The 21,621-nt window shown below is 66.0% G+C and overlaps 1 protein-coding gene across 2 annotated transcripts in view; it reads right to left on the reverse strand.

Moving 5' to 3' along the window:
- LOC118727766 (protein cordon-bleu) overlaps window positions 1-21,621 on the reverse strand; it is a 66,988-nt gene that overhangs the window by 18,714 nt on the left and 26,653 nt on the right. The window contains exons 2-7 of one of the 2 annotated variants that reach the window (XM_045587183.1): window positions 16,566-16,769; window positions 15,056-15,266; window positions 13,978-14,206; window positions 12,042-12,086; window positions 7,916-8,013; window positions 4,255-4,329 (exon numbers count right to left, since the gene is read on the reverse strand). In XM_045587183.1, the coding sequence (XP_045443139.1) occupies window positions 4,255-4,329; window positions 7,916-8,013; window positions 12,042-12,086; window positions 13,978-14,206; window positions 15,056-15,266; window positions 16,566-16,769 (862 nt within the window). The remainder of the gene's footprint in view (window positions 1-4,254; window positions 4,330-7,915; window positions 8,014-12,041; window positions 12,087-13,977; window positions 14,207-15,055; window positions 15,267-16,565; window positions 16,770-21,621) is intronic. The other variant, XM_045587184.1, reaches the window with a different exon arrangement.

Genomic DNA, 21,621 nt, shown 5'->3' on the forward strand with positions numbered 1-21,621 from the left:
ACTTTTACATAAAAGTATGTGTTTTTACTGAACTGAGGGGGCGGGGGAGGGAGAGACAGCAGCATCCATGAGAGAGAACCATGGATCGGCTGCCTTCTGCACGCCCCCCCAGCGATGGAGCCCACAACCCGGGCCTGTGCCCCGACCGGGAACCGAACCCTGCCCTCCCGGTTCCTAGGTGGACGCTCAGCCACGGAGCCAGGCCGGCTGGCGCCCTGGTTCGGTCCTGATTCCCTGACATCTCTGTGGTGTCTTTGTAAGGACCCCGCCCCGCCATGGAGAGAAGGGGGGGGCGGGGCTGGGCATGCACCCCTCAGGCGGGGCCGGGAGCGTGTCGCGCTGCAGACAGACGGATGGGCTGCCCCAAACCGGGAAGGGGCATGGCCCTTAGGGAAGCCAGGGGCCACGCCGTGCGGAGCGGAGGGCCGGGGACACGAGGCCACGGGGAAGCGGCTCTGAGCTGACCGCGTTGGCGGGAATCACGCGGACCCTGCCCGGGAGTAAAAGGCATCGGCTCTTAGAATTCCACTTGTTTTACACGTTCGAATAGGAGACACTTGGAAAGGCACCAGCTACACTAAAAAAACCTCGCCCGCCGAAACCGGTGTGGCTCAGTGGCTAGAGCATTGGCCTGCGGACTGAAAGGTCCCAGGTTCGATTCCGGTCAAGGGCATGTACCTTGGTTGCAGGCACATCCCCAGTGGGGGGTGTGCAAGAGGCAGCTGGTCAATGTTTCTCTCTCCTTGATGTTTCTAGCTCTCTATCCCTCTCTCTTCCTCTCTGTAAAAAATTAATAAAATATATTTAAAAAAAATAAAAATAAATAAAAATAAAAAAAACCTTGCCCAAGTGGGTTTGTGACGAAAGCTGGTTCTGCATCCCAGGCAGGTGGCTGGGCCCTGGCCAAACTCTGCAGACAAGGAAGGGAGGTTTCCCAGGCCAGGAGACACTGCCCCCATGTGGCCGAACTGGCTCAACACACCTGCTTCTGGAGCATCCACTTGGGACTGGTTTCTTTTCATTAAAAAAAAATTTTTTTTTTTTAAATTGTTGGCAATGTTACAGATGTCTCCATTTCCTCTTCCCCTCCCGCCCCCAGCCCAGCCCCACGCCGGGCCCTCCCACACGGTGTCTGCTTCCCGGGGCCAGGCTTCCGTGTTCCTCAGCCAGGCTTCTCCTGGGACGGGATTCTTTACCGGCAAACGGCACAGAAGCACAGGGTCCTGACAAACAGGGGCGGGGCAGCTGAAATGATGGGATTTGCTTTATGGCTGAGTTTTGTTGCTTTTTAAAATATATTTTCATTGACAGCAGAGAGGAAGGGAGAGGGAGAGAGAAGCATCAATGATGAGTCATTGATTGGCTGCCTCCTGCACACCTCCTACTGGGGATTTGCCCTCAACCAAGGTACATGCCCTTGACTGGAATCAAACCTGGGACCCTTCAGTCCGCAAGCCGATGCTCTACCCACTGAGCCACACCGGTTTTGGCTGCAGCTTAGTTTTTAATGACTTTCCCCCGAAGCATCCCTTTATGGCAGGTGTCCCCATCCATGTCGGGACTCCTACAGGCGGGGCCGGCCTCTGCCCGCCTCCCTCGGGGCCAGTCGGGGCGGGCACACGTCGGCCTGGGTCGGGCCTGGGTCGTGAAACCGGTTCAGAACGGTGAGACGCGGCGGCCGTGATGACAATACCTCCATCGTCACCGGCTTCACGGGGCAGACGGGAAAAGCCCACCTACGGCGTCGCAGGAGGCTCACGCTGCCCGCGGTAGCGGCTCACACTCACGGAATGCGGCTTTCTCACTTACCTTCGCTCCGAGAGCCTGTCACTATTTTATTCTCATGGCGAATCGGGTTTACTGGCCAGGAGAACCGCGTCCGGGGACAGTTTGCTGTCCGTCGGAAGCACATTAACTCTGTCATTTATTCCTTTTCCTTCTGATCGGGTTTACGGGGTGGTGCTGTCAACCAAAGCTCACACCTCTCCCCACACACCCCTGTGCATGGTGTGTGTGTGTGTGTGTGTGTGTGTGCTCACCGCCTGAGTCTCACATCCACGCCCTCTGGATCAGTCGTGCGGATAGAATTTGGCTTTTTAAAACCAAGGCCAGCCCTGACTGGTGTTGCTCAGTGGATAGAGTGCTGGCCTGCGGAGTGAAAGGTCCCAGGTTCGATTCCGGTCAAGGGCATGATCTTGGTTGTGGGCACATCCCCGGTAGAGGGTGTGCAAGAAGCAGCTGATTGATGTTTCTCTCTCATCGATGTTTCTAACTCTCTATCCCTCTCCCTTCCTCTCTGTAAAAAATCAGTAAAACATATTTTTTAAAAATAAATAAAACCAGGCCAGAGTCCCGCAGCGGGCAGCCGTCACCCGCTCAGAGCAGAGGGTCTGCGCCCCACACTGGGACTTCACTCCGTCCGCCTGGCCCTGAGGGGCGTGGCCGCCAGGTCCTGTGTCTGAGGATGGCCACGGCCACGGCCACAGCCACGGCCACGGCCAAGCCTGGGCCCGGGAATACATTCCCCGTAAATCAGACGGGCTGACCACCCCCTGGCACCAGGAAAACACGGGTGTCCAGCTGGGGTGACATGTAAAATAAGCGTGTTGGTAAAACCACTGCGTCTGCAGAAGTGAATGGAGACTGACCATGTTTCCATGTCCTCAAACCGAGGTGGTGGCGTGGGGCTGGGAAGTGGGAGACCGAGACCCGGCCATGCCCTGGCGCAGGGAGACTGGCCCAGCGTGGCTTCCCCTCCAGCTCTGAACCGGCCGCTCCGGGGAGTCAGCCCCCACTGCACGTCATGCGGCATCCGAACCCCAACTACTGACCCCCGGCTCCTGACCCCCGGCTCCGGACCCCCGGCTCCTGGACCCCGGCTCCCGGACCCCGGGCTCCTGACCCCCGGCTCCCGGACCCCGGCTCCCGGACCCCGGCTCCTGACCCCCGGCTCCGGACCTCCGGCTCCCGACCCCTGGCTCCCGGACCCCGGCTCCTGACCCCCGGCTCCGGACCCCCGGCTCCCGACCCCCGGCTCCTGACCCCGGCTCCCGACCCCCGGCTCCTGACCCCCGGCTCCCGGACCCCGGCTCCTGACCCCCGGCTCTGACCCCGGCTCTGAGGATGGAAAAGGCCCGGTTGGTGGGCACAGGAGAGGGCAGAGGTGCAGCTGGCCGGCCGCCGGGGTGGGGGAGAGGGCGCGGGGCGTGGCCAGCTCTCGGGATGGTCCCAGCCTCACACTCAGTCTCGGGGCTGCTTCCCCAGCGAGAACAGGAGAAAGTCCCTCCCGAGACCGCCTGGTCCCACTAGCCGGCGGCCTCTTCCTGCCCAGGGCCCGGGCGGCGTCTAACATCGCTCGGGCCTCACAAGGCCACCACGGGCAGGTCAGCTGCCCTCTGCGTCAGACATCGAACTACACCGCCCGCCTGGCAGGCCAGACCAACGGCTGCAGGGCCCCACCCGGCCCGCGGCCGGACGTTCCCCACCCGCTGTGAACCAACGCCACCCAAAGAGGTTTCATTTTTAAACGGAAAGGGGCCCCGAGTTCACACGGAAGCTTTTCTATTCGTCAGCGGGACTCGTCTCTCGGGGGAACGTGGGCACCTGAAGAAACGGCCTCTCCCCCAGTAAGGAGGGCTTTTCGAGAAAACCCGCCTCCCGGGCCGCCGTCCGGCCAGCGGGACGGTCCACACCCCGTCTGTGACCACGGCGGGGCTCACCCCACAGCCGCCTCCGACCTGGAGCCTCGTGGGCCTTACAAACCCGACTCCGACTCCAGCCTCAGAGCGCACTGCGCTGTAAGATGCCAGAACCCAGGTGCGAGAGCACGCTGGGAGAAGGGAGCGTGGCACGGGCTGGCACGGACATGTGGAACCACGGAGAACAACGCAGGGTTTCTCACTGCTGTGGGAGAGCTCGCCTTCGCCAGCTCTGAGAGGTGACAGTGAGCGTCAGACTTCTCTCAGACCCATTTCGGAGGTCCGTGTGTCTAAGACGCGGTGAGCTCTTCCCTGCCCGGGGTTTGCAGTGAAGAAGAACCTTCTTATCTGCCAGCGTGGGAGGGTCTGAGGTGCTCTGAGGGGGACTTCAGGGACAGGCAGCGTCTCCAAGCCGCCAGCTCCGGCTCCTCGGCGAGGAGGCCCCGGGGAGCGCCACCTCGGCCACCAGAGCGCCAGCCGCCCGGACCCAGAGCCCAGCGCAGCCCGCACTTCTGCCGCCCCGTCTGCGATGTCACCTCCGGAGGCCGGCACTCACGTGGGAGCCCCTGCCCGGCACCAGCTTTCCCGAGTCCTCGTCACTGTCCGCCCCCGACAGCCGGCCCGGCTCCACCTGCACAGAAGCACAGCACATCATGGCATCGCGGGGAAATGGTGCTCCCGCGGCACCCTCCTCAGCACACGCCAGGCACACGCCAGGCACAGGCCAGGCACAGGCCAGGCACAGCCCAGGCACAGCCCAGGCACAGCCCAGGCACAGGCCAGGTACACGCCAGGCACAGCCCAGGCACAGGCCAGGCACAGGCCAGGCACAGGCCAGGCACAGGCCCAGGCACAGGCCAGGCACAGCCCAGGCACAGCCCAGGCACAGCCCAGGCGCAGGCCAGGCACAGGCCAGGCACAGCCCAGGCACAGGCCAGGCACAGCCCAGGCACAGCCCAGGCGCAGGCCAGGCACAGCCCAGGCACAGCCCAGGCGCAGGCCAGGCACAGGCCAGGCACAGCCCAGGCACACGCCAGGCACAGGCCAGGTACACGCCAGGCACAGCCCAGGCGCAGGCCAGGCACAGGCCAGGCACAGCCCAGGCACAGCCCAGGCACAGCCCAGGCGCAGGCCAGGCACAGGCCAGGCACAGCCCAGGCACAGCCCAGGCACAGCCCAGGCGCAGGCCAGGCACAGCCCAGGCGCAGCCCAGGCGCAGGCCAGGCACAGCCCAGGCACAGCCCAGGCACAGCCCAGGCGCAGGCCAGGCACAGCCCAGGCGCAGGCCAGGCACAGCCCAGGCGCAGCCCAGGCGCAGGCCAGGCACAGGCCAGGCACAGGCCAGGCACAGCCCAGGCACAGCCCAGGCACAGGCCAGGCACAGGCCAGGCACAGCCCAGGCACAGCCCAGGCACAGGCCAGCGTGGCCGCACTCCCAGGCTCAGCCTCTGCACCGACAGAGGCCCCTGCGCCTCCCTCAGCCGAGCCTGAAAGCTTCCTCGGGCTCGCTGCTCCAGACGCCGCGGTTTTGAAACCACAGCTCTCTATTGATTTTTTATTTTTTTAAATATATTTTTAAATTGATTTTAGAGAGGAAGGGAGAGAGAGATAGACACAGCAATGATGTGAGAGAATCATGGATCAGCTGCTTCCTGCACACCCCTCACTGGGACTGAAGGGTCCTGGGTTCAATTCCGGTCAAGGGCATGTGCCCAGGTTGCGGGCTCGATCCTCAGCAGAGGGCGGCAGGAGGCAGCTGATCAATGATTGTCTCTCACGTGGATGTTTCTCTCTCTCTCTCTCCCTCGGAAATCAATAAAAATACTTTTTTAAAAAGAAGAAAAGAAAGGAAAACGGCTCCTGGCCAGCCCGAGAGAGGAGAGGAGGACGGGCAGGGGGCGGCCCTGGCCCCGACAGCCTGTGTCGTCCCTGGCATTTGCACCGTCAGACTCAGCGCCCAGCAGACTCCCGGCTCAAACAAAAGCGTCTCCAGGCGTTCCCTGCCCTGGGCAGCTCCTGGCCCGCTCAGCCTGGGCATCGGCCGTGCGTGCCCCATTCCCCCGCCGGGCCGGGCAGACGGCCGCGCCCGCCTGGGCACCGGCAGGCAGCGGGCACGGCTCCGGCCAAGTCCGCTGGCGGATAAACCACTTCCAGAACCGCTCAGGTTTGCGTGCGGACGGGACACCAGTCACCGGGGCGGCCCGACGAGCCCCTTGGACGGAGGGGCTGCTGTCCCCCTTTGGGAACCGCCCGGGGCTGCGCGGGCGAGCACCTCGGACACCAGCGTGCACCCTCACCCCTCACCCCTCACCCTCACCCCTCACCCCTCACCCTCACCCTCACCTCACCCTCACCCTCACCCTCACCCTCACCCTCACCCCCTCACCCTCACCCCCACCCTCACTCCTCACCCTCACCCTCACTCCTCACCCCTCACCCTCACCCCTCACCCCTCACCCTCACCCCTCACCCGCACCCTCACCCTCACCCTCACCCTCACCCTCACCCCTCACCCTCACTCCTCACCCTCACCCCTCACCCTCACCCTCACCCTCACCCCTCACCCCTCACCCTCACCCCTCACCCTCACCCTCACCCCTCACCCTCACCCCTCACCCCTCACCCTCACCCTCACTCCTCACCCTCACCCTCACTCCTCACCCCTCACCCTCACCCCTCACCCTCACCCCTCACCCCTCACCCTCACCCTCACTCCTCACCCTCACCCCTCACCCTCACTCCTCACCCCTCACCCTCACCCTCATCCTCACCCTCACCCCTCACCCTCACCCTCCCCCTCACCCCCCTCACCCCTCACACCTCACCCTCACCCTCACCCTCACCCTCACCCTCACCCCTCACCCTCACACCCTCACCCCTCACCGCAACCCTCACCCTCACCCGCACCCCTCACCCTCACCCCTCACCCTCACCCCTCACCCCTCACCCTCTCCCCCCCTCACCCCTCACCCTCACCCCTCACCCCTCACCCTCACTCCTCACCCTCACCCTCATCCTCACCCTCACCCTCACCCTCACCCTCACCCTCACCCTCACCCCACCCCTCACCCTCACCCCTCACCCCTCACCCTCACCCCTCACCCTCACCCTCACCCCTCACCCCTCACCCTCACCCCTCACCCTCACCCTCACCCCTCACCCTCACCCTCACCCTCACCCTCACCCTCACCCTCACCCCTCACCCCTCACCCCTCACCCCTCACCCTCACCCTCACCCCTAACCCTCACCACCCCCTCACACCTCACACCCTCACCCCTCCCCCTCACCCCTCACCCCTCACTCTCACCCCTCACCCCTCACCCTCACCCTTCACCCCTCACCCCTCACCCTCACCCCTCACCCTCACCCTCACCCCTCACCCTCACCCCCCACCCCTCACCCTCACACTCACCCTCACCCTCACCCTCACCCCTCACCCCTCACCCCTCACCCCTCACCCCTCACCCTCCCCCTCACCCTCACCCTCACCCCTCACCCCTCCCCCTCACCCTCACCCCTCACCCCTCCCCCCCACCCCCCCCCCCTCACCCCTCACCCCTCACCCCTCACCCTCACCCTCACCCCTCACCCTCACCCCTCACCCTCACCCCTCACCCTCACCCTCACCCCTCACCCCTCCCCCCTCCCCCCTCACCCTCACCCTCACCCTCACCCTCACCCTCACCCCTCACCCCTCACCCTCACCCCTCACCCTCACCCCTCACCCTCACCCTCACCCTCACCCCTCACCCCACCCCCTCACCCTCACCCCTCACCCCTCACCCTCACCCCTCACCCCTCACCCTCACCCCTCACCCTCACCCTCACCCTCACCCTCACCCTCACCCTCACCCCTCACCCTCACCCCTCACCCTCACCCTCACCCCTCACCCCTCACCCTCACCCCTCACCCCTCACCCCTCACCCCTCACCCTCCCCCCTCACCCTCACCCCTCACCCTCACCCTCTCCCTCACCCTCACCCCTCACCCTCACCCCTCACCCTCACCCTCACCCTCACCCTCACCCCTCACCCTCACCCCTCACCCTCACCCCTCACCCCTCACCCTCACCCCCACCCCTCACCCTCCACCCCTCACCCTCACCCCTCACCCCTCACCCTCACCCTCACCCCTCACACTACCCCTCACCCCTCACTCTCACCCCTAACCCTCCCCCCTCCCCCCTCCCCCCTCCCCCTCCCCCTCCCCCCTCACCTTGCCGTTGCTCCTCTTGTTCACTTTGAAGAAGCCCAGGAACTTCTTCTTCTCTCTGTCCATCTCGCCGTTGCCCAGGGAGGACTTCCAAATGGATTCTGGGAGGGAAGGGAAGTTCTGAGTTACTTTCCAGCATCAACATTTGGCGTTAAAAGCCTCAACACACACACCCTCTCCTCCTGACGTTTGCTTTCCTATCAGTATGGAGCCGCCCACGACCCCGAGCCCGCAGCTCAGCCGTGAAACACGGGGCCGCACTCATGGGGACGGGCGTCTCCCCTCTGGGCGCACACCCCCATCTCCTCCGCTCCCCAGCCTGCTTTCCTCCTGCGGCATTCTCTAGGGGCCCCTGGCTTCTCTCTCTCCCTCTCTCTCCCTCTCTCTCTCTCTCTCTCTCTCTCTCTCTCTCTCTCTCTCTCTCCTCAATCTTTTCCCTTCTTCATCAGGATTTTTTTTTTTTTTTTAAAGAAACTATTTTAGCCCAACAGGCATGGCTCAGTGGTTGAGTGTCAGGGTTCGATTCCCGGCCAGAGCTCATGCCCGGGGTTGCAGGCTTGATCCCCAGTAGGGGGCGTGCAGGAGGCAGCCGATCCATGATTCTCTCCCATCATTGATGTTTCTCTCCCTCTCTCCCTTCCTCTCTGATATCGATAAAAATATATATTAAAAATAAATATTTTATTATTTGGGGGTGTTCATTATTAATTTATTTCTCAATTGCGGCTGATGTTCCGCCGTAGCATGCCCTCATTCCGTGTGTGGCACCGAGGTCAGACAGCCAGGGGCCGCACAGCGTGGCCCCCCGGGCCTCCCGCGGTGAGCACAGCACCCGGACCACGTCCTGGGCAGGGAGTCACGGGGCTCATAATGGGCTGGAACGGGCGCTCCCGTGGCCAGACGGGGACCCCGCAGCCCTGGCCCGTCAGCGGGTGGCAGCCTCGCCCGGGGCTGTGGCTCCCAGAACGAGGAGGGACCAGGGACCGGCACGGTCGCATGCCTGGTACTCGGACCCAGTCCTGACGCCTGAATCGGAAACTCTGGGGCGAGCCCCAGGCCCTGCAGGCAACACGCCCCACCCCGGGGTGCTGGGTGTGCCCAGAGCCTCAGTCTGCTCGTCTGCAGAATGGGGTGAGCGGCGTGCAGCCCCAGCCTCGCAGACGGGCCGGTGCTGCCTGCCCACCGGGCCGGGCGGCTGCTGACCCATCACTCACAGCCTCCCCTCCCCCCAGGCCGCTCCGGCCTCAGCCCTCAGCACATCCTGTCTCTCTCCGAGGCCGTGGGTATGGCAGGGGGGAAACCTTGGTGCCCCGAAGGACACGATTCCCCAGGCACTGCCCCCGCCCCCGCCCCCGCCCCCGCCAGGCCCGGGTGGGAGCCCTGGCTGTTCGCAGTCCGCCGCCCACAGCAGCAGCCCCTCTCGTCGCCGGACGGATGCTCTGTCAGAAACCAGACCGCGAGGCGCGGCAGCAACAGGCACCCTCCCCCCAACAGCGCACACCAGGCCCGGCCGGGGGCTCAGTGGCCGGAGCGCTGTCCCCAGACACCCAGGCTGCGGGTTCGATCCCTGGTCCGGGCACACGCATGAACCAACCTCTGAATGCATCATAAGCGAGCAAGAAAGTTGATGCTTCCCTCTCAAAACCGAAGTAAAGGAACCAAGACACAAGCACACACGTCCGCACACTCATTCTGCAGGCGGAGGCCCGGGTTAGTCACACGCCAGGCTCTGGGCAGGCGCAGGCGGCTGGCCATGCAGGTCACTCAGCAGCCAGGTGTGCATGCGGGGTTCACGGCTGGTCACAGGAAAGCCCGCCCAGGCGCAGGGTTAACAGGAATGATGCCCCGTTCGGCAGCGGCCACAGTGCGGCTGCCATGGGAGCATCGTGTGCGCAGCCTGCCTGCGTGCAGACAGGCCGTGCTGCCAGGAAGTGGCAGGTGCCCACCAGGTGGGCGTGGAGAGCCTGCTCCTGGCACCCAGGCTAGAGCATCACCCACAGACCACGGCCTCAGGACACGGCCAAGGGATTGGCATTGGTCCTCTCCCTGGACAGGGACGGTGCGGCCAGCACCCACAGGGACGGGCGGCCAGCACCCACAGGGACAGGTGGCAGCACCCACAGGGCAGCCAGCACCCACAGGGCAGCCAGCACCCACAGGGCAGCCAGCACCCACAAGGCTGCAGGGCCCTGGACAGGGACAGGGCGGCCAGCACCCATGCCAATGTCCTCACTTTCACTTGTTTTTCTATAAACCAGATCTGGTTTTAAACACTCTATCAAACATGTGCAGAAATCTTTGTAAACTATAAAAACTCACTGGGCCCTAACCGGTGTGGCTCAGTGGATAGAGCATTGGCCTGCAGACTCAAGGGTCCCAGGTTTGATTCCGGTCAAAGGCATGTACCTTGGTTGTGGGCACATCCACAGTGGGGGTTGTGCAGGAGGCAGCTGATCGATGCTTCTAACTCCCTATCCCTCTCCCTTCCTCTCTATAAAAAATCAATAAAATAAAATAAAATAAAAACTCATTGGGATGGTAACGAACTGTGTGTGTGTATGCCTGTGTGCACGCAATCCAAAAGGTTCATTAAAATCCCAATACATATGCATGTGTCTATGTGTGTTATGTGTGCATGTATATCTAAATATACACATACGTGTGCAGATATATACAACTGATAAGTAATCAGTGTCAGAATAAGTGCAAAATCTGAACTCCTCGTTATATTTACGACGGCAAAGGGCAGACATCACAAACCACAGTGCCCCGAACTCCACAGAAGACAGATCGGAGCTCCAGGACGGTGAGCAGCTGTGAGTGCGGTGACCACGGGTATGTGCAAGCAAGAGCGGGTCCGCACAGCAAGCACAGGAATGCACAGCTACAGCCGAGCACGGCGAGTACAGGGAGGCAAAGTACAGGTGAGGCCAGGTGAGCACAGGGGAGGACAGGTGAGCACAGGGAAGGACAGGTGAGCACAGGTGAGGACAGGTGAGCACAGGGGAGGACAGGGGAGGACAGGTGAGCACAGGCGAGCACAGGGGAGGACAGGTGAGCACAGGGGAGGACAGGTGAGCACAGGGGAGGACAGGTGAGCACAGGGGAGGACAGGGGAGCACAGGGGAGGACAGGTGAGCACAGGGGAGGACAGGGGAGGACAGGTGAGCACAGGGGAGGACAGGCGAGGACAGGTGAGCACAGGGGAGGACAGGTGAGCACAGGGGAGGACAGGGGAGCACAGGGGAGCACAGGGGAGCACAGGGGAGGACAGGGGAGGACAGGGGAGCACAGGGGAGGACAGGGGAGGACAGGGGAGCACAGGGGAGGACAGGGGAGGACAGGGGAGGACAGGGGAGGACAGGTGAGCACAGGGGAGGACAGGGGAGGACAGGGGAGGACAGGTGAGCACAGGCGAGCACAGGGGAGGACAGGTGAGCACAGGGGAGCACAGGTGAGCACAGGGGAGGACAGGGGAGCACAGGGGAGGACAGGGGAGCACAGGGGAGGACAGGGGAGGACAGGTGAGCACAGGGGAGGACAGGCGAGGACAGGTGAGCACAGGGGAGGACAGGGGAGCACAGGGGAGGACAGGGGAGCACAGGGGAGCACAGGGGAGCACAGGGGAGGACAGGGGAGGACAGGGGAGCACAGGGGAGGACAGGGGAGGACAGGGGAGCACAGGGGAGGACAGGGGAGGACAGGCGAGCACAGGGGAGGACAGGGGAGCACAGGGGAGGACAGGTGAGCACAGGGGAGGACAGGTGAGCACAGGGGAGGAAGGCGAGCACAGGGGAGGACAGGGGAGCACAGGGGAGGACAAGGGAGCACAGGGGAGGACAGGTGAGCACAGGGGAGGAAGGCGAGCACAGGGGAGGACAGGGGAGGACAGTAAGAAGGAAATGGCGTCACAGGCCGGTGTGTCTGCCCAGATTCCTTCTGAGGCCGCTGTCTCACCGCCGCCGTGCTCTCTGGGTCAGACACACAGCACCGCCCACAGCACAGGCCTCTCTCAGCAGCCCCGGGGCCGAGACACAGCCACAGCATCTCCTCCGCCAGCAAGCGCCCGGAGCCCTCGGCCCCGTCACTCCGTGCGCCCCCGCCATGCAGGGCAGCCGGAGGCACTGACCTCGGCAGCGCAGGGAGGGCTCCGACTGCGTCTTGGTCAGAAGAACTGAAAGGCAGCGAGGAGAGAGTGAGGGCGGCTGGCCCAGGCCGCCGGCAGCAGCCCCTGCCCAGGCTGGGCTCTCGTCCACCTCGGGGGCTGTCTGTCCGTCCGCCCGGGACGGGGGTTGTCTGTCCATCAGCCCGGGGGGGGGGGCTGTCTGTCCATCAGCCCGGGAGGGGGGGCTGTCTGTCCATCAGCCCGGGAGGGGTGGCTGTCTGTCCATCAGCCCGGGAGGGGTGGCTGTCTGTCCATCAGCCCGGGAGGGGTGGCTGTCTGTCCATCAGCCCGGGAGGGGTGGCTGTCTGTCCATCAGCCCGGGAGGGGTGGCTGTCTGTCCATCAGCCCAGGAGGGGTGGCTGTCCGTCAGCCCGGGAGGGGTGGCTGTCTGTCCGTCAGCCCGGGAGGGGTGGCTGTCTGTCCATCAGCCCAGGATGGGGGCTGTCTGTCCATCAGCCCAGGAAGGGGGACTGTCTGTCCGTCAGCCGGGATTGGGGACTGTCTGTCCGTCAGCCGGGATTGGGGGCTGTCTGTCCGTCTGCCGGGACGGGGGCTGTCTGTTCGTCCGCCCGGCACAGGGCCAGGCTCTCTGCCGCCAGAGACTCCATGGAGAACAGTCCCTGTGTGTGTGCTCATGGCCGAGCCCCTTCCTGAGTGCCAGGGAGACCCCGGTTCCAGGGCCTGGGGGTGAGGGGGGCAGATGGGGGCAGATGGCAGAGGCACCGATGTCACCACCGTCCTGGCTGTGATTAAAATAATTTCTTATTGCAAGCATTGTTTAAAAAGTTGTAGATAAACATGAAAACCTTGAGTACGTCCATATTCTGGAAGCCCACTGTGCTCAATATTTGTGGAACAAATAAAAATCAGCAGATACCAAGAGAGGATCTGTGAAGTCCATCCTAAGCCTTCTGAGGCCGAAGATATTAGACAGGGGGTGTCCTGTCTGTCTAACAGCCCGCCTCCGTGTCCTCGGGGACCACGGCTCCCATGGGCGTCTTGTCCAACCCCCGCCTCCCCCTGCCACGTGCCCGGGCTCACACGGCGGCCTCAGGCCCGTGCGGGCTCCCAGGGGGACGACGGCCAGGCCATGAGCTGCCTCCGGGCTGCGGGGCGGGGGCGCTGGCGTGGGCGGGCCGGGGAGCCGCGGGGCGTGGCTGTCCCTGGCTTGTGAGTGAGGTTTGAGATGGGGGAGCCGGGAAAGGCCACGGAAAGCCAGTCCACGTGACCACGGATTAGGTGTGGGCTCTGGGTGGCTTCCTGAGAGGAGGCGCTGTCCTCGCCTCCCCCCTCAGCTCACGGGAGCTCCCAGGGGAGGGGGACGGGGCTCGGGCGGGCCCAGAGGCAGAGGACCACCAGGGGCGACAGTGAGTCCCTCTGCTGCCCGCCCGCCCTGGTCCGTCCGGACAGCACGCCAGCCCTGAGGACGCCGTCCAGCTGTACTGCGGGTGCCCCCGAGCGCTCGGAGCGGTGCCTTGGTCCCGCGTGTCCCGTCCCCACACGTTCACCAGTGCTCCCGTATGTCCCGTCCTGCTTGTTCCCACGTGCTCTGTGTCCTGGGTTCCCACATGTGTCCCACGTGTCCCCACGTGCTCACATGTGCTCACACATGTTCAGCGTTCCCACGTGCTCCCACGTTTTACCATGTGCTCCCACAAGTCCTGTGTCCCCGCATACCCCCACATGTTACCGCGGGCTCACGTTTTACTTCAATGAGTCCCATGTTCCCACATGTTCCTGTGTGTTCCCACATGTTCCCATGTGCCCCCACATGCCCCCACGTGCTCCCATGTTTCGGCGTGTGCTCCCGTGTTTCGCCATGTGCTCCCACGTTTCGCCGCACGCTCCTGTGTTTCGCCGTGTGCTCCCGTGTTTACCGTGTGCGTGTCCCGGGGCTCACCTCTCTGGTTGTCCCAGGCGTACAGCTCGCGGATGCCCAGCTCGCCCAGCGACTTGGACAGCTCCAGCGCCTCGCCGGCCTCGGGGTCGCGCAGCAGCAGCACGTGCTCGGGGCTGACGCCGCACTTGGCGCAGATGGCGGGCAGCAGGCTGCGCAGCGGCGCCTCGGGGCTCACGCGCACCACGGCCTTCTGCGTGCGCAGGTAGTTCACCACCAGGCGCACCGACTTCTGGGGACACACACACGTGTGAGCACGTCTGTTCACGGCGGAGCGTGTGGGGCCGCTGAGCGGCAGTGTCTCCCGTGAGCCGGGGCCACGGGGGGACGGCCCGCAGGAGGGGACAGCAGTGCCCGGAGGGCACTCCCCGCAGGCGCTCCTGCCCGCCGAGCACACGTTAACGACACGGGGTGGCATCGAGCAGGCTCTCCAGGGGCAGCCCAGCACACGCAGCGCCGTTCCCGGGTTCGACCAGACTGAGCATGAGGCTTCAGACGCGCCTTCCCCGGGGAGAGGTGGAAGTGTCTGAAAAACTCAGTGTGGCCCTGGCCGCTTTGGCTCAGTGGACAGAGCATCGGCCTGCGGACTGAAGGGTCCCAGGTTCGATTCCGGTCAAGGGCATGCAGCTTGGTTGCGGGCACATCCCCAGTAGGGGGTGTGCAAGAGGCAGCTGATCGATGATTCTCTCTCATGTGTGTTTCTAACTCTATCCCTCTCCTTTCCTCTCTGTAAAAAATCAATAAAATATATTAAAAAATAAATAAATAGAAGGCAGGTCTGGGTCACACTGGTGCACTGCACAGGCTCCGTAGCTGCCACCCTGCCAGGTGCAGGCTCCAGGACCCTCCCGCCTCTGCGGGGCGTCCGGAGGACGCTGCAGGCCGGGCCTCTGCTAACATGGCCCACCGCACACGGACTCTGCGCCTCCTCAGCTAACCCCGTTTGGTGCCCACCTTCGCCTGGCCGGGAGGGAGCCCCTCGCCCACAGCCCTGCGTGTGCCACACGCTCTCAGGCCCCGAACCCGCAGCGGCCCCCCCCCCACGGCCCCCGTGTGCCGGGGAGACCGGCCGGCCACTGACCTGGGGCGCCTTGGGCGGGCCGGGCGTGGCCCTCTCCTCCGGCACCTTCTCCTTCAGGAGCACCGTGTGCGCGCTCAGGCTCCCCACCGGCGTGTTGGGCTTGAAGCTCAGCGGCTGCGGGGCCTGCGGGGCCCAGAGCTCCAGGGCGTGCAGGGACGGGTTCAGGTGGTTCTGCAGGCAGAGTTCCACCAGGAGGTCCATCATGGCCTGGCTGCGAGGGGGGACAGAGGCGGTCAGGTCTGGTCTCCGTCCCGGACGGAACGAGGAGCCAGCGGGAGCGAGACCCCCAGGAGGAGTCAGCGGCGTGACTGCGCAGCCGCCGCCTCTGACGGGATCTAACTGATGTTTTTAGGGGGGAGACTGTGACGGCCACCCAGCGGTGAGGCCCCGAGCTCACTGCTCCCTGAGGTCTACGCCCGCCCGGCCCTCCTAAGGGCCGCTCCGGCCTCAGGGGGACGCAGATGCACTGTACGTCTGAGCGACAGAGCTGGCCGCGCGGCACCCTCGCTGCCACAAAACTGCGTGATCGCTGAGATCAAAGCTCCGCTCCCCGTTCCGCCGTGAACTTGGTTTGCTCTAAAGGGACCGGTCAGGACAGAAGCAGTCACACAAAACCGGTCCCACACACAACTACGGCCTGGTCTGGCACCGTCCGCTCAGCGCTAGGCACCCCAGGGTGATGGTGCTCTGCTCCGATGGAGGGGGCGAGCCTTCTGGGGGACGAGGCGCGGGGGGGAGGGGGGACCAGAGCTAAGAGCGGGTGGGAGCCGCAGGCCTGGGGATCCGGCCCTTACATTTAACACCAGTGGGTCCGGTTTTCTTTCTTTATTATTACTATTTTAATATAGGTTTATTGATCTCACAGGGGAAGGGAGAAGGAGAGAGGGAGAGAAACATCCATGATGAGGATCATGGACCGGCTGCCTCCTGCACACCTCCCACTGGGGATCAAGCCTGCAGCCCGGGCCTGTGCCCCGACCGGGAATGGAACTGAGACCTCCTGGTTCCTAGACTGATGCTCAGCCACCCACTGGGCCACACCGGCCGGCCATTTCCTCCTCTAACCTGGGCCCAGAGGACGGGCTGCGGGCTGCCTGTCCGCCTGCACGGCCGGGGAGGGACCGGGAGGGTCAGGCCAGGAGGCTGCCCCTGGCCGTGGCACTGCAGCGCCAAGGACGAGGGCACAGACCGGTGGCTGGTGTCCTGCGTGGAGGGGCCCCGCCTACACCCCGGCCTGAGCCCCCCCCCCCCCGCCTGAGCCCCCCCCCCCCGGCCTGAGCCCCCCCCCCCGCACCCCCGGCCGGAGCCCCCCCGCACCCCCAGCCTGAGCCCCCCCCCCAGCACCCCCGGCCGGAGCCCCCCCCCCAGCACCCCCGGCCGGAGCCCCCCCCCCCGCACCCCCGGCCTGAGCCCCCCCCCCCGCACCCCCGGCCTGAGACCCCCCGCCCGCACCCCTGGTCTGAGCCCCCCCCCCCCCCAGCACCCCCGGCCGGAGCCCCGCAGCCCTCACCTCCCGCTGACCACGCTCCTGGTCTCCTGCCCGCCGGGCAGCACCACCGTGAGCTCCACCGGCCGCTCCCGCAGGCTCTCCTTGGCGGGCAGCGGGCTGGGCTGGCGCCCGGGGGACGCCCCGCGCTGGGGGCTCGGCGCCCGCTGCCCGGCCGGGGCGGCCGCCTTCCCCGGGGGCGGTGGGGCGCGAGCATTCATCTTCCTCCTGAGAACGACAGAGACCGGTGAGGGCACAGCCACGGCACGCTGTCCTCCGCCCCCTCCCCTCCTCCTCACCTCTTCAAACCTCCTTCTCCCCCTCCCCCTCCTCCCCCTCCTCCCCCTCCTCCTCCCCTCCTCCCCCTCCTCCTCCTCCTCTCACCCTCCTTCTCCCCCTCCCCCTCCTCCCCCCTCCTCCCCTCCTCCTCCTCCCCTCCTCCCCCCTCCTCCTCCTCCCCCTCCTCCTCCTCCCCCTCCTCCCCCTCCTCCTCCTCTTCACCCTCCTTCCTCGCTCCCACTCCCCCTCCTCACCCCTCCTCACACTCCTCCTCCGCCCCCTCCTCCCCCCTCCTCCTCCTCTCACTCTCACCTCCTCCTCCCCCTCCTCCTCCTCCCCCTCCTCCTGAGAACGACAGAGACCGGTGAGGGCACAGCCACGGCACGCTGTCCTCCTCCCCCTCCCCCTCCTCCCCCTCCCCCTCCCCCCCATCCTCCTCCTCCTCCTCCCTCTCCTCCCCCTCCCCTCCTCCCCACAGACACCCCTGACCCCAACCCGCCACCGCAACTCTCCCCTCCCCCTCCCCCTCCCCCTCCTCCTCCCTCCCCCTCCTCCTCAGAAACGACAGAGACCGGTGAGGGACACGCCACGCACGCTGTCCTCCTCCCCCCCTCCCCCCCCTCCCCCCTCCCCATCCTCCCCTCCTCCCCCTCCCCCCATCCTCCCCCGTCTCCCTCCTCACCCCCCTCTCCTCCTCTTCCACCTCCTCCTCCTCCCACTCCTCCCCCTCTACTCCTCCCCCACCCTCCTCCTACCCCTCCCCCCCCGACCCCTCCCCCCCCTCCCCCCCCCCCCTCCACCCCCCTCCTCCACCCTCTCCTCCTCCCCCCCCCGCCACCCCTCCTCCCCCTCACTCCTCCCCCCCCTCCTCCCCCTTCCCTCCTCTCCCCCTCCTCCTCCCCCTCTTCACCTCCTCCTCCCCCTCCTCCTCCCCCCCCTCCTCCTCCTCCTCCCCCTCCTCCCTCAACCGCGGCCCACGACTCAGCCAAACCCAACCCGCCCTCCCCCCCCCCTCCTCCCCCTCCTCCCTCCTCCCCCTCCCCCTCCTCCCCCCCTCTTCCCCCTCCCCCCCCTCCTCCCCCCCCCCCCCTCCCCCCTCCCCCTCCCCCTCCCCCCCCCTCCTCCCCTCCTCTTCCTCCTCCCCCTCCCTCTCCTCCTCCCCCCCCCCTCCTCCCCCTCCTCCTCCCCTCTCCTCCTCCCCCCCCCCTCCCCCCCCCCCCTCCCCCTCCCCCTCCCCCCCCCCCCTCCTCCTCCCCCTCCCCTCCCCCCCCCCCCCCCTCCCCCCCCCCTCCTCCCTCCATCCCCCCCCCCCTCCCCCCCCCCCTCCCCTCCCCCTCCTCCCTCCCCCCCCACCTCCGCCCACTCCTCCGTCCCCCCCCTCCCCCCGAGAAAAGACAGAGACCCGTGAGGCACGGCCACGAACCTTCACCCCCCCCCCCTCCTCCTCCCCTCCTCCTCCCCACCCTCCCCCTCCTCCCCCTCCCCCCCCTCCCTCCGCCCCCATCTCACCCCCCCCCTACTCCTCCACCCACCCTCCCCCTCCTCCCCTCCCCCTCCCCCTACCCTCCCCCTCCCCCTCCCCTCCCCCTCTCTCCTCCTCCTCCCCCTCCTCCTCCTCCTCTTCCCCCTCATCCTTCGCCTCCCCCTCCTCCACCTCCTACTCCTCCCCCTCCTCACCCTCCCTCCCCCCCTCCTCCCCTCCTCCCCCCCTCCTCCCCCCTCCTCCTCTAAGGACGACAGGGCCAATGAGGGCGTGGCTGTGGCACGCTGTCCTCCTCCTCCCCCTCTTCCCCTTCCTCCCCGTTCACAAAAATCTATTTTCACTGATTTCGGGGGCGTGGGAGGGAGAGAGACATCGATGATGACCGAATCACAGATCGGCCGCCTCCTGCACCCCACACTGGGGATCGAACGGGCTCCGGTCAGGGGGCCCGCGGGGGGAGCTGGCTCTCGGGGTTACGCTCTCCCCAGAGCAGCCCTGCCTGGGCACTCAGCCTCCGGGGTCAGGGGCAGGCAGCCATTCCCGGAAACCTATCCTCAGGGAACACCCACAGCAAGCCCGGGACAGGCCCCCAGGCGCCCTGAGACAGCCCGGGCCAGCCCGAGACAGGCTCCCGCGTGACGGGCCTCCGAACAACGCGAGCCAGCGCTGGTGCGTGCAGAACGTGACAGGATGTGACAACATGTTCAGTGCAGGGTGGTTAGAAAACAAGCTTCAAACAGAATCTGCCTTTACACAAGGCAATATGCAAAGTGTCCCCTCGGGAGTTCAACCGGGAGTTCGATCGCTCGCTATGACGTGCACTGACCACCAGGGGGCAGCACAGAGTGATGCAGTCCCCAGCTGGCAGCCAGCTGCCAGAGGCCCTGCTCGGCCCTCTTCACGGGCCTGGCCTAGGGCCCTGCCTGCCCACGAATGCTGTGCACAGGCCTCCGGTTTGTGTAGAAAACCTGTGTTTTTAGGAGCGGGACGGTACAGCGACGGGCCACACACAGCGGGAAAGATGCAGGAAGAGTCAGCGGCCATGGGCCCTGGACGGTGGGCCAGGGGCCCTCCACACGTGTCCCCGTCTCTCCATGGCAGCACTCGCCCACGTGTGACACACAACACGGATCCGTCATGTAAAAACGGGGAGAGGACAGCCACTCGGTTCTGACGAGGCCAGCGCTGAGGAGGGGCCTCGGGACAACGGCAGCGTGATGAGCACACGTGTGAGAGTCCTCTTCGTCCCCTGGTCCAGCCTGCCCTGTCCTGACGTGTGTAACTGTCCTGCTTTACGCCATCGTCGCACACGCTTCCCTTTCCGTGTGCAGAAACCAAAGTGAAGCCGTGGGCTCTGTGGTGCTGGCTGCGGGCCATCAACAATGCAGGCCCCCCTGGCAACGCCGGCGGGACCGGCCCCGGCCTCCGGCCCCCCCCCCCGACAGGGACCGGCCCCAGCCCCCGGCCCCCCCCCCCCCCGACAGGGACCGGCACAGTGATCCCCGACAGGAAGCCGCATGGCCGCCCCGGACAGGGACCGGCATTGCCGCCCCCGGACAGGACCCGGCATGGCTGCCCCCCCCCCCCCCCACACACACACCTTGGGGATGAACAAGGAAGAACACAGCCCCCGACTCCTGAGCTCAAAGGAGCGGCCAGCCCCCAGGACCCGGGAAGCCCGGTCCGCAGTGACTGTGTTCCCCGGACACAGCACATCTCATGGCGGTGACCGGAGCCATTAGAACCCGACAGGAAGGGCTTCCGTCCTGGCAGGATCCTCGGAGCCACCCTGACCCCAGGCTCACCCAGCGCCAGGCTCGGGGGCCGGGACGCAGCCGCCACCCGGGGGCTCCCCTTGGGGAGGAGGGGCTGCGGCCCGGAGGCCAGCAGGTGCCACTGCTCCGCCCGGCCGTGTCCTCCGTCCCGTCCCCTGTCCCCTGTCCCCTTCCTCCATCTCCCGCCCATGGCCTCCGTCCCCTGTCCCCTGTCCTCCATCTCCCGCCCATGGCCTCCGTCCCCTGTCCCCTTCCTCCATCTCCCGTCCATGGCCTCCGTCCCCTGTCCCCTGTCCTCCATCTCCCGTCCATGGCCTCCGTCCCCTGTCCCCTGTCCTCCATCTCCCGTCCATGGTCTCCGTCCCTGTCCCCTGTCCTCCATCTCCCGCCCATGGTCTCCGTCCCCTGTCCCCTTCCTCCATCTCCCGCCATGGCCTCCGTCCCGTCCCGCTCCCCCTCCGGCCCCTGTCCTCCATCTCCCGTCCATGCCTCCGTCTCCCTGTCCCCTTCCTCCATCTCCCGCCCATGGCCTCCATCCCCTGTCCCCTTCCTCCATCTCCGTCCATGGCCTCCGTCCCCTGTCCCCTGTCCTCCATCTCCCGTCCATGGTCTCCGTCCCCTGTCCCCTTCCTCCATCTCCCATCCATGGCCTCCGTCCCCTGTCCCCTGTCCTCCATCTCCCGCCCATGGCCTCCGTCCCCTGTCCCCTGTCCCTGTCCTCCATCTCCCTCCATGGTCTCCGTCCCCTGTCCCCTGTCCCCTGTCCTCCATCTCCCGTCCATGGCCTCCGTCCCCTGTCCCCTTCCTCCATCTCCCGCCCATGGCCTCCGTCCCGTCCCCGCTCCCCCTCCCGCCCCCTGTCCTCCATCTCCCGTCCATGGCCTCCGTCCCCTGTCCCCTGTCCTCCATCTCCCGCCCATGGCCTCCGTCCCCTGTCCCCGCTCCCCCTCCCGCCCCGTGTCCTCCATCTCCCGTCCATGGCCTCCGTCCGTCCCCGCTCCCCTCCCGCCCCCTGTCCTCCATCTCCGGTCCCATGGCCTCCGTCCCTGTCCCTGTCCTCCATCTCCCGCCCATGGCCTCCGTCCCCTCCCCCCTCCCCCTCCCGCCCCCTGTCCTCCATCTCCCGCCATGGCCTCCGTCCCGTCCCCGCTCCCCCTCCCGCCCCCTGTCCTCCATCCTCCCGTCCATGGTCTCCGTCCCCTGTCCCCTGTCCTCCATCTCCCGTCCATGGTCTCCGTCCCCTGTCCCCTTCCTCCATCTCCCATCCATGGCCTCCGTCCCCTGTCCCCTGTCCTCCATCTCCCGTCCATGGTCTCCGTCCCCTGTCCCCTGTCCCCTGTCCTCCATCTCCCGTCCATGGTCTCCGTCCCCTGTCCCCTGTCCCCTGTCCTCCATCTCCCGTCCATGGCCTCCGTCCCCTGTCCCCTCCTCCATCTCCCGCCATGGCCTCCGTCCCGTCCCCGCCCCCCTCCCGCCCCCTGTCCTCCATCTCCCGTCCATGGCCTCCGTCCCCTGTCCCCTGTCCTCCATCTCCCGCCCATGG

This window comes from Pipistrellus kuhlii, unplaced genomic scaffold, assembly GCF_014108245.1.
Source record: "Pipistrellus kuhlii isolate mPipKuh1 unplaced genomic scaffold, mPipKuh1.p scaffold_m20_p_26, whole genome shotgun sequence".
Classification (NCBI taxonomy): Eukaryota; Metazoa; Chordata; class Mammalia; order Chiroptera; family Vespertilionidae; genus Pipistrellus; species Pipistrellus kuhlii.